This window comes from Hippopotamus amphibius, chromosome 1 (assembly GCF_030028045.1).
Source record: "Hippopotamus amphibius kiboko isolate mHipAmp2 chromosome 1, mHipAmp2.hap2, whole genome shotgun sequence".
NCBI classification, from domain to species: Eukaryota; Metazoa; Chordata; class Mammalia; order Artiodactyla; family Hippopotamidae; genus Hippopotamus; species Hippopotamus amphibius.
The window spans coordinates 213,179,643-213,192,611 of NC_080186.1; the positions used below are offsets into that span (position 1 = coordinate 213,179,643).

Below are 12,969 nucleotides of genomic sequence, written 5' to 3' on the forward strand. Positions count from 1 at the left end.
CCAAAAAAATTAAATATAATTGTCCTTTGCATGAAGCATAATTTTTCAAACTCCTTATTTTCCTAACATTTTCCTCACAAAAACTTTAAATTGAATTGTATGAGATTAATGTAAAAAAGAGGAAGGATGAAAAATTATCTTATGGAGTCAATTAATAAATAACACTAAAATAAAAGATGTACCAACAGGCTGAAATGTTAGTGGGTAAGAATCAGGTTAGTCTCAAAGAGAATGAAAAGCTAAGAGATGCATTATTGAGTATTGAGGACTATTTACTGAGAATTATTGACTTCTTTACTTTTAATTAAGTCCAGTGTCATTTACTTTAAAACTGTCTTTATTGTTACTAAATCAGGATTCTTGCTTATCTCAATTACCAAATTTCAATTTATCTAAAAGCTGTATGAAATATGATCAGCTGTATCATGAGCATCAAAATACATCTTAGTTATAAGCTCATGGCCTTAACCTAGAACTGAATGAAAGACACTAGTAAAAATCTTTAAGCTATAACTTCAAGTCTCACTGCATGTAAAACTGCAAATATTTAGCTGAAAAGCCAATATCCAATACTGCTTATTTTTCACCATAGTCAGTCAAAATTTAACCTGACAATGTAATTATTCAGAAATCCTGCTTACCAATTAGTCAAAGAAAGATGAATTATTACTTACAAAATACTAACTTGACATTCACAAGTAGATTAGCATTTAGGACAAATGTAACAGGACAAAAACCTTCGCCTTCAAGAAGCAAAATGATCTGCTCGTGAGATGGGTGTTCTTCTATTACAGGCACTAAAACATGAAAATAACATATTAATTAGAATAAACATGTCTTCCTGTTAAAAAACAGATTTGTAAATCCACCAATGGCTTAATCATATTTAAAAGCAAAAGCAAACACATTTCATAAAATCAATCAACACCTGGACAACTGTTATGTACGAATTTTTACTTTTCAATTTATGTAAAGATATTAATATTGTAATACATATAAATCCTGATTAATTATATTATGTATAGTCTATGCACAAATATGTTGATTAAACAGCACATTGATACAATTTTAGCACCGTTAAAGGGCAAACATGTTTGTAAAGTGGATTCCAATCTGCCAGCCACTCCAATGATAAATTCTGAAATTTACAACTGTGAAAGTAGTCTAGACCCAGGTTGTACATGCTGCTTGCTGCCATGTGCCTTATGTCAGTGACAAGTGGTGAAAAAAAGGACTTGAAAATCAACAGGAAAATATACATGGCATGAAAAGAACAGGGCTTAAGGTATCTTTGCCACTATCACTAGGATCATGAAATGGCTCCTAATTACAGGACAGAGATCCTAGGCTTTATTCCCTTATATTATCATGCACAGAACATAATCATTTCATGTAGGACACAGCATAATCCCTGGGGTAACAAGGATGTATCCCTAGGGAACTACTCCAAGGTGGGAGATAGTCACAGACTCTCCAGATTAGAAAGGACCTTATAAACCATCTTAGTTCTCTTCTTTTACAAAGGAAACTGAGGCCCAAGAGATTACATTACATGCTCAAGTCATATGTGTATTAAGTAGCAGATGAGGAACTAAAATTCCTAGCTTTGTGATCCAATCCAGTATTCTTTTCTTTAGGCACTATGTTCCTTTAAAAAAAAATGATAATGGAGTCAAAACTAACACAGGACTAAAAATCTATGAATTTCCCTGTTGTATTGGACTTTTGCCTTATTTTAAATTAGGGACCCAGATGAGATAAGTGAATCACATTCAAATCAACTCAAGAGGTCAGATCTTTTTAGAATTTGTTTTTATACAGTAAGACTCTTTTATACAGTAAACTAGAGTTTCCATGCCATCGTACATATTTCAACCACATTGTCTAAGTTTAAAAAATACATCTCATATATCACAGACAAAATTCATCAATATATTCTTCTTTAAAAAAAAGAAAACTTGGGACTTTCCTGGTGGCACAGTGGTTAAGAATCCTCCTGCCAATGCAGGGGACCTGGGTTCAATCCCTGGTCCAGGAAGATCCTACATGCCTCAGAGCAACTAAGCCCATGCGCCACAACTACTGAGCCTGTGCTCTAGAGCCCTCAAGCCACAACTATTGAGCCCGTGTGCCACAACTACTGAAGCCCTTGCGCCTAGAGCCTGTGCAACAAGAGAAGCCATTGCAATAAGAAGCCCTTGCACCATAATGAGGAGTAGCCCCTGCTTGCCACAGCTGGAGAAAGCGCGCACAGCAACAAAAACCCAATGCAGCCAGTAAATAAATTACTTAATTAAAACGAAAACAAAAACTCCTTTTTAGATTGAAATAACTGGCTATCCTACCTGATTCCTTTCCTCCAGATGCAACCAGAAGAGGGGGCAAGCTGTCCTCATCATCAGGTAGAAGACTAATCTTATTGCAAACATTCTTATCAATACCACACAATAACCTATAATCTGAAGTACTAGCAACAGGTAAATTGCTGTTAACCAAGACACCAGTAGGACTTGATGGTTCCTCAGTTTCTGCAAAAACATCATCATCTAGTGTAAAAGAACCAGAAGCAGGCAACCCCTCAGTTCCCTTGTTTGTAGGCAGTTTTTCCACAGATGGAACCTGAGAAATAGGACTTCGAATTATCTCATTTTTTACATCGCCTGTCTCACTGTTTGATTTTTCCACTGTAGTAGAATGGGCATGATCCACTGTGTTTATCATCTGTAAAATATGGGAAAAGAAAATCAGTTCATAGTCCCTGCTCAAATGTGAAATGTTGATTTCTGCAGTCAATGATATCTTTTTAAAAAGAATAAATAAAACCAAAATGGGCTCAGAAATTTTTCAGAAGCCAAATTTCCCAAGAAATAGTACCATTTTGCTTCTTTAAATTCAAGAGCACAGGTTTAGCTTTACTCTGTGCTCAGGTAGGTACTTACGATTTCAATTTTATAGACTGGAAAAAGGAGGCAAGGAAAATTTTGGGATCCTATACCATACCAAAAAGTGAGTGTGCTTATTAGTTCAACTCAAGGCACTCCTCCTCCTAATAGACAAAAAAGGCTGGCTGGGGGGTAGCAAGGGAGAAGAAAAGGGGGGAACGTGGGGAGGGGAGTGGTTAGGAAGCAAAATGGTATACTCCACAACAGTAATCACCTGGAATAAACTACACTTCAAGTCTGCTTCAGTTAAGCCGCTTTCTTTTTAGACTGGCTAAACCTGAGTCAATAGAGAACTGCTTATGAACTCAAGTAATACTAGCCTCCGTAGAAATTCCATTTTATTAAAATATTGATTGAGGGTAGGTGCTAACTAAGAAACATACTTTTGGTAATTACAGCTACCTGTAAAATCTAGCTCATGAACTCTTACTGACAAACAGCATAAGTTTATATGGTACGTGAACTTGAAGAGCGCAGGATACAAACCCATCCTGTCTAACGTATGTACCCAGGATAAACCAGGTAACTGGCTCAGAGGAGATGCTCAATAAATATTTGTTTAATGAATAAAAAAGCATTCCTACTTCATGTGTTTATTCTTGCTTTTGTAAGTATTTTGCTACTTTACAATGAGAGTTCTTAGTGGGCTGGGATTCTATATTATGTATCTTCTATTTAACACAGCACATTTGTATAAACATAAACATAATATTACCATCAGATACTTTACTGAATGTCTGAAAATCATTAAACAAATTAGTCTAAATAAATCTCAGTTCTATTTCCCCAAACCATTTGTTCTCAAAATGTAGTCCAGCGATTCCTGGGGTCCCCAAGACCCTTTCAGGAAGTCAGTGAGGTCCTAGGATTTTCTTCACATAGTTTAACTAAAACAACATATCACAACAGACTAAATTTAGAAGTAGATGTGAGAATCTATTGTCTATTAAGCCAGACGTTAAAGAAATTCGCAAAAATGTAAAACAATGTTATTCCTGTCACTAAACTTTTGTTCTGAAAACTTCTCATTAAAAATATTTCTATTAATTTAGTGAGTTAATTTTTTAATTTTTAAAATTTTTGTCAATTTTTATTCAGTAACTCAATTAATATAACCCACATAACCTATAGTTCTTTGGGGTTCTCAATAACTTTTAAGAGCATAAAGGGATCCTTAGATCAAAAAGTTTAAGAATCATTGCCTTACACTGACATTTAAAAAGGTAAAATCTAAAATACATTCATACATCATATATTTCTCATTTTATGAAGCTCAAAGCATTTTTTTAAATCATCATGCAAGGAATTACCTACAAAGTAAAATTTTATTAAATTGACAAGTCATTCTTTAGATTCCTTACCAATGGCATATCAGGTAAGAGAGGACTAAAGTCTTCAGAACATCTTTTATTTCCAGATGATAATTTTGTTGTATCTGCAACTTCGCCATTGGGCAATATACCATCTGCAAACCATACTCTTTTCTGTTCTTTGGAGCATAATCCTAGAATCAGTTTAAAAAGTAAAGCATTGTAATTTGATAATATTGCAATGATTTAACACCAAATGGGTCAGAAAACATTTTCAACAGCTTTTTGCTAACCATTGGCAAGCCTGCATTCTCAGGGTTTCAAGGCCTAGAGAAATGGCCTTTTGTGATTCATCTACCTAGAGTGGAAGTTTTTTTCTCTAATTCATACAAAGGCAGGGCTGGCCCTAGGAATTCCATACTCAGAAAAAGAGTGGACAGGGACTTCTCTGGTGGTCCAGTGGTTAAGACTCCACGCTCCCAATGCAGGGGGCCCAGGTTCTATCCCTGCTTGAGGAACTAAGATCCCACATACTGCAACTAAGCCCACGCACCTGCAACTACTGAGCCTGTACGCTCTAGAGCCTGCGTGCTGCAGCTAGAGAGCCTGCGTGCTGCAACTAGAGAAGCGTGCATGCCACAATGAAGAGCCAGCCCAGCCAAAATAAATTAACTTAAAAAAAAGAAAGAAAGAAGAAGAGTGGACAGGAGAGGTTATACCTTGAAGACATTGAAGGCAGATTTAAAGCCTATATTATTAAGGCTACTTGATGGTCCCAGCATTTGCCACTTGATGTTCCTCTAGAAGTCACAGCACCAGCCACATGACATGGTACCCAAATCCCTGAATACCATGTCTGAGAACCAAGCATCTCCTGGTGTTTCTGCACTGACTCTAGTAACACTGCCTCTCCCCTCTCATTCTCCCAACACTAGGGATGGTGATGGTGGTTGCTTCTTGCACTTACTAACCTCTGAGTCACTTGAGCATGGCTTTTTTCTTCTTCCACCCTTCTAACATACATGTATAACCAGTTCCCTGTATTAAATTCCTTCTGGTAGCTAATCTGGTTTCTCTTTTCTCACTAGGTCCTGTCAATACTAGAAACCTTCTATTTTAATAATTTATCTTTAATATTAGACACAACATTTTCTTCTAGTTACCTTCAACACTTGGTTGTTTAAGTGCTGAGATTGGTAAAGTTGTTGGTGAAGGTATACTGGATGTTTGAGTTTCCTGAAGAGGTTGGATGGTGGAACATTCATCAGAATGATTAGATTTAAGATTAGAACCAGTTGGACTCATCATCCTTTCAAATGCCTGAGCTATAAAGGGAAAAAAAAATGATTTCAGATGTTTTTGAACTTCAATGTAAATTATGATAAATATTCTATTTTTCCAGTTGTAAGGAGAAAGAAATTAATGGCTAGACAAAAAATGGCACTTGGCAAAGATAATATCCTTACTTTAGTTGGCAGCACTTCACTTCAGTGTAAACTACCAATTAGTTATTTCAATATAATTTTCACATATATTTGATATCTACTAAAGAAAATTATTTAATATGACCATCTGTTTCTGCCCTTATACCTCTAGAGTCTATTTCCAATATAGTTCCTAGTGATTCTTTTAAAACATAAATCATATCACATCATTCTTCTGTTTAAAATCCTTTAATGGCTTCCCAACAGAAATGAAAATGTAAGTTGTTACAGTGGCCTGCAAGACCCTACAGAGTCTGTATTTCTACCTCCTCTGCTTTCCCAGTTAGCTGTCTGACAGCACTTCTCACTAAAATCCTACTTGCTCATTATGATCCAGCCACTGAGGTCTCCTTATTCTTCAACAAATAAAGCAAGCACTCTTCTAGCTTAGGGTCTTTGCTCTTATGTTCTTTCTTCCTGGAAAATTCTACATAGCTTTATTCTCTCACTTCCTTCAAGTCTCTGCTTACACATCACATTATCATAAACCCTTATTTTGACCACCGTTTAAAATTACTACCTCTTGCCACCAATCTATTACTGTCTATCCCTCTTACACGCTTTTATTTTCATTTAGCATATTATCACCATCTGATATTCTCTTTGCTTCCTGTCCATCTCTCCCCACATTCATAAGGTCCATGAGATCAAAAGCTCCATTAAGAACAGGGAATATATTTTGTTCTCAGCTGGAGCTCCAAAGCACAGAACAGTGCCTGAATACTGCTGAATGTTTTTTCATCCAGATTAACATGGAACATCTCCTTTCAGCATTTCTCCAAACTGATCTGCTATAAATGCTGCCACTACTACAATAACCTTCCTCAAGTACCAATGAATTATCACCCTCATGCAATGGCTTCCACTAACCAAGTAAAATCCAAACATAGTACTCTGAGTTTCAAAGTAATTCCCAACTTCCCCTAAGTTTATGTAATGGCACTCGTGTGCATGCTTCTTTAAGACTTATACAGTCTCAGCATAACTTCCTCATTATCCACAGTCTCTAATGAAACTGTCTTTTCTTCGTGGAATCTGTCTTGTAACCCTTGAGCCATCCTTCTCCTTTTATTAGTAACATTATTTTAAATGATCATGTCTACTAGTTTCAACCCTAAGTTGGTATTAAAATAAGTTTTATTTATGTTTTATTGTGGTGTATAAATTAATGATAAACAGAGCCATAAATGAAATTACATGCTATATCAAAATTAAAAAATAAAACAGATAACTTAATAAACAAATCCATTCCAGATATTTTCTTTGATAAACCAATGCTTGATCTCAGTATCCTACTAAGTCTCTTCAATGACTATATCTTCTCCTGGATCCTTACAGTCAGAATATGTTTTAATGTTCACCTAAAAATCTGACCTGTCAACTCAAATAATGTTTCAAATCTTCATGCCTATTTTATTTTTTAAGTGGGGAGAGATAATTATGTGGGAGCTTGCTCTAAGATTTCTTAATTCTAGCAGGTTGCTTGGCTAACAGCACCAGCAGTAGTCTTAAAGGCTACTGAAACAGCATAAGCAAAAAACAAAACAACTATAAGCACTTAAACTAAATTCTTCATAAACACTGGTGGTAATATGGAAATATAAAAAGATATACACTGTATTATCTTCCAGAGCAGGTCAACAGCAGGGAGTAAAGCAGCTTACCTCAGGCTAACAGACTCACATCAGAGCTTTTTGAAGAATTGCTGAAAAAATTTATCTTCATTCAAAAGAGAAAAACAAATTATTATCAGGTGTTTATTCTCCTGGCTAACAGGAAGCAGTACCTGAGCTAGTGCACAGGCCTGGTCTTAAAAGTCCCAAGTAGTATTTGCTGGGAATTAAACTGTCAACAAATCTTTGAAAATGCCAAGAAGTACTCAAAAGTACAAATGTGTATTTGAAGAAGAAAACACACACACACACAACTGTGAGAACTCAAGTAAGAGCACCAAGGTTATTGCTGATAATATAAGCTAGCCAGGGAGCCAGAGAAACAATGGGAAACACATACAAACAAAATTCCAAACCGAGAAGGGAAAACAATATATGAGACAAAAATGTGCAAATAGTGGGACAGTGCTATAAATTTATATAAAAATTACAAATACTATACCTTATCTTTTATTCCCATTTTAGGTTGTAATTTTCTATAAGGTGGAAACTATTATCTTGCCTTATGCTATTAATATATAAGATTAGATACTACTTATTGGTAGGTACTCTATAAACGTTTAGATTAAGATGATGAGGATGACAGTGATGGTAACAAAAACAAACAGGCAGATGAAATGCAGCATTTAGGGACTTGGTACCTGTTAAAAGTTAATGAACTGCCACTCCAGAAACTGAATGCTTCCTTTCCAGACTGGTAGTAATAATTGTGAGAGTGGAACAAAAAGAAGAGAAACCAAGCCTTGGGATGTCCCACCTAAGCCAGATAAGTCAACACTAGGTCCTTGCCTTAAGAAAATAAAGAGGTTTATCTTTGTCACAATCCAGTTGTTTTTAAGGTATATTCAATTGCTGGAAGAAGATATGTCACGTTAATACTCACCTTTACTAATAGTCTCATAGCAGACTACACATACTCTTGCTTCCTTTTCTAGATACTGCAATTTACACTTCCTATTACAACAGACACCGCAAAATACCTATAAAGAATAAAATATCAAATTTGATTTTGTTTCAAGTGTGTTTATACCTACTGAGGCAGGGGGAGGAGAGACCCAAACTCTAACCAAAACCATTTTTTTGATTACATAAACAATTTTTTAATCACCATAATCATATGTAATTAAAATCATTCTCTTTATTTTTATTATTTAACTTAAATAAGATTCCTGCGGTTTAAAATTGTATATCTGATAAGAATTCCTTTAAATCAATTATGTTAATTGGAAGTGGACAAAAACTTTGTTAATGAATAAGTTCATAATTTAAAAAGCTTTCTGCGGTCCTTTACAACTTTTTTTTTCTTTTTAAGCCTTTGGCTGCGCCACGCTGCATGTGAGATCTTAGTTCCCCGACCAGGGATTGAACCTGCACCCCCTGCAGTGGAAGCAGGGAGTCTTAACCATTGGACAACCAGGGAAGTCCCCGCTCTTTACAACTTTTAAAAGGAGAATGGTATTCAAAAAAGAAACAGACTCACAGACACAGAGAACAAACTAGTGGTTACCACTGGAGAGAGGAGAGTGTGGAAGGGCAAGATAGGGATAGAGGATTAAATGGTACAAAGTACTAAATATAAACAGCACAGGGAACACAGCCATTATTTCCAATAACTACAAATAGAGTATAATCTTTAAAAATTGTGAATCACTATGTTGTATACCCTAGACTTTCCTAATATTGTAAATCAACTATACTCAAAAAAAAAAAAAAAGAAAAAGAAAAAAGAAAAACAAGTAGAATGTTATTTTTCTAAAAGAGAGTAGGGTTGATCTGCGACCAACATATTACTGGAAAATGCTGGAAAAAATGCAATGTTATTTCTATAGGCAACTCTTAGAGTTCACAGACAATTAAGAGAGTCAGAACACAAATGAGGTCACAGCTTCAGTGTTCTGAACCTTGTAAAGCCAATCTGCCTTTTTTCTCAGTATTTACCTCAGCATCAAGCATAACACTACCTGCAGAGTAGTCTTGAAATTAAGTGTTCAAGGATAAACTAGAATCTGACTGCATTCTGTACATCTGATGTGTTAATGTCAGAGAGAAAATGCAACATATTCTTAGATTTTACAAAAATTAGTGTTCCTCACTTCCCAGTATATAAAACCCATGACAATTTGACATTTATTCAAACCTCAAGCAATCTGTAAAATGACAATGCTTTATATTCTTCCACATAGGTGAAAAACAATGATTTTTAAACTAACTGAATCTTTTAATCACCTCTTAATCAGCTCTTTTGTCACATTAAATTTCATTTAAAATGTCTCAAAAGAATAAAAGACAAAGATTTTTATAGCTTACTTTTCCACATGCTCGGCAGTGATGTCGTCGTTTCGTAAAAGTAAATTTGACTTGGCAGTTCATACAGTTTGGAGCTTCTGAATCAGGAACCCAAGTAGGTTGTTTCTGGCCCAAAATAAGGCCTTCTTTGCAAGTGTTTGGAGGAAGAGATTCTTCATTTGTAGTTACAAAACTGGATCCACCTTCAAAATTACTTTCTATATCAATGTAATTAGAATTAAAGCTAACCTGAGGATCAGTCATAGAATCTGTAGTACAGGTGGTTGGAACAATGGTACTTGCTATCCTGGGTTCACTTTCAGGCACATTTGGAACATCCAGCTTATTTGGTTCCTTTAAACTCCTTGTTCTTGATGGAACACTAAACAATTGCTTAGGTCTGGCCCCTCCAACATGAATAGATTGACTGTTACTATCAGAGACTGATAATTCATTTGCAATCTCAGACTTACTGCTAGATAAGACTTGTTCAACTGGAATTGTACTCTTTTCCCCTAAAGAAAGGCTACCATTTTCTGTTGTATTTTGTTTATCAACTGTTTCACAAATCACATTAATGCCAGGACTTTCCCCAGTAGCTCCTGCTTCAGCATTAAAATATATATTATCAACATTTCCATCATCTAGGCCTTTCATATCTATCTGATTTATTTGAGATTTTGAGTCATTTATATTTTCTTCAAATGATTTTATGTTACTGGTCTGAAGATACTGTTCAGTTAGAAAGGCATCAAGTTCAGCATCACTAATTGGGGCACCACTTTTCATGCCTTCATCAATATTAAAGTAATCCAAGTCTTGTCCATCAATATCACTGCTTGAAAAAGTGAAACCTTCACAACCATCAGGAGATTCTGGGGCATTAGCACCAGAAAGCTCTATTTGAGATTCTGCAGTTGTAGAATTGGTGTTATCAGGGTAATCCAAAGATTCAACTCTAATTATCATCTGGTTAGAATCTATCTTTCTATCTCCAATCTTTTCAATTAATGGCTGATGAGGTATGTTTTGACATTTTTCCTCTTTCAAAAGATCAGTCTCCTTCAAAGGTTCCCCATCTGAAGTAGTATTCTTCTGTATTTCTTCACGCGCCATCACTGCATCTTGTGTATTATCTTTATATTCATTCTGGGGTAAACAATCACCATGAGCTTTACCTTCAATTAATGATTCACACAAAGACTCAGGTACTGGAAGACAGGAAAACGAGGAGTGTGTATTTTCACCTGAAACATGTAAAGTTGAAGCAGAATCTTGGATTTCATCTTTATTATCTTTAAGATCTAAATTTCTTGAGTCTTCTTTTGCAGATTGTTTTATAAATATAGCGGTCCTATCTTCCTGAAAGGAAAAGTCAGGTAACTTGAAATTTTCCTCTCTTAAATTTGAATCATGCAAGCGTAAATCTCCATTTTTTGGAAGACTGCAAGACAAAGCACTTGTGCTGTCTCCTTCTTTTAAACATTCGGTGGCAGCTATGACTGGCACATCTACCTCCTCTTTTACTAAACCACCATCAGCTTTTACTAATTCACATGGCTGGTTCTTGTGTTGTAGATGCTCTTTGGCATCAAACATTTCGGAACTTTTTTGAGTCAAAGCAGATGGCATGTTAAAATTAACAACTGGCTCTAACTGATTAGAGATCTTTTTATCCTCTAAATTTTCTTTTCCACTGTAATTACATGAATCTGAAAGTGCTGTATCTACTTTTATACCAGATTCTTTAGTTCCACTGATTTCTCTCTTTTGTAATTCAGAGCTGACATCATTCTGTTCCTCGCTGACTGTGTTATTACCACGGTCTGCTGAAGAAACACAGAAAGTTTCTGACACTGAAGATAAATCCGATCCAATCAAAGAGTCTGCACTAGACTTAAAATCATCTGGCAATAATTTTTTAATATCTTCTTCACTATTAGTTACATGAACTAAGTTACCCATGTCACTTATCAGATCACAGACAGGTTTACTGCATCGTCCCATATGTTGAGGCTGGATTTCACCTGAAGTGCCACCATCCACAGAAGAAAGGAGATCAAGTCCTGTTACATTTTTTTCATTTTGTATAGAAGTTAGTCCCTCAAGTGTTTTTTCATTCAGGGCAATTTGATTTGTTTCATAGCCTGTTTCTGATGAGGCACAATAATTAATGCATTGTTGATCCTTTGGTAGCAATGAAGTTAGTTGTGAGGAAGCCAACTCTGAAGAGACTGAATAGTGGTTAGAATCATATGCATTTTGTGCATCTTGGAGATAATCTTGTTCATCTAATTAAAATAGAAATATAATGTTAGTTAGGAGACCCAAATCAAAATTATTACAAAGATGTTATAGCTTTTACAACTTCTAAACTTTTTTTTTAGACCAGAGATAAAGTACTCTCTCTCAAAATGGTAATAAGCTGCAAAATTATTTTTATTTGTATTTAAACTACTTGGGGTTTTTATTTTTGAATGTGGATGTCCTAATATGATAGAAATTCTACTCAAAATAACTCAGTTGCACTATAAAAACCAGACTAAGGAAGAACTGAAAAACAATCTACCTTCTTTGTTCTGCCCTCCAGTTTCCTAGTCTTCATCCTAAGATGAGGAAAATACTGTCTCTCATAGTAATGGAACACCATTTTATGTAGAACTTTCAAGTTGCTTTTAGCTGGTTCATGTGTTGGTTTTAAAGGTCTTTCTTTTTCCTAAAGCTGTATCTGGAGAGAAAGTTCTGGCTTTCTTACTCCTATTTCTGGCTACTGGTTCTATTCAGTATCAGAATACACTAATTCATTATAATGAGATAAGTGAACATTTTACAGAATATAACCATGTGACTGAAACTGAAACCAAGTTTTGCTAAGAGTACTAATTACAAACATTTTAAAATTACATTAATGGTAAAAATGAAAAAATCAACAAACCTGGATTCTGTTCAAAATCATCAAGGAGTTTGTCCAAGTCACTGACTGCTGCTTTAAAATAACTGTCCATCCTACTTGTAGACTTATTCAGAATTTAATTCTTATGTGCCTAGAAAATACAAAGTATGATAGTTCATTTAATCCTCTGACATATAAACATTATACCAGGTACTGCATGCCAAGAAACAGTCAGGGAATAAACACAAATAAAATTTAAGAGTATTGCTTTGAAGAATCTATAATTTAGTTGGGGAAATTCCTCTATATATACAAAAATGACATGAAAACAAACTAACAACATAACATGCATACATAAACTATTGTAAAATTTAAAACACT

The 12,969-nt window shown here is 35.1% G+C and overlaps 1 protein-coding gene across 5 annotated transcripts in view; it reads right to left on the minus strand.

The window, feature by feature from the left end:
• ZFYVE16 (zinc finger FYVE-type containing 16) overlaps positions 1-12,969 on the minus strand; it is a 50,612-nt gene that overhangs the window by 21,881 nt on the left and 15,762 nt on the right. For all 5 annotated transcript variants that reach the window (XR_009054443.1, XM_057740331.1, XM_057740345.1 and 2 more), the window contains exons 2-8: positions 12,631-12,739; positions 9,717-11,986; positions 8,293-8,389; positions 5,416-5,577; positions 4,304-4,446; positions 2,346-2,721; positions 675-797 (exon numbers count right to left, since the gene is read on the minus strand). Coding sequence is in view for 4 of the 5 variants with exons in the window: in XM_057740331.1 (XP_057596314.1) it covers positions 675-797; positions 2,346-2,721; positions 4,304-4,446; positions 5,416-5,577; positions 8,293-8,389; positions 9,717-11,986; positions 12,631-12,700 (3,241 nt within the window). In the remaining variant the exon portion in view is untranslated. The remainder of the gene's footprint in view (positions 1-674; positions 798-2,345; positions 2,722-4,303; positions 4,447-5,415; positions 5,578-8,292; positions 8,390-9,716; positions 11,987-12,630; positions 12,740-12,969) is intronic.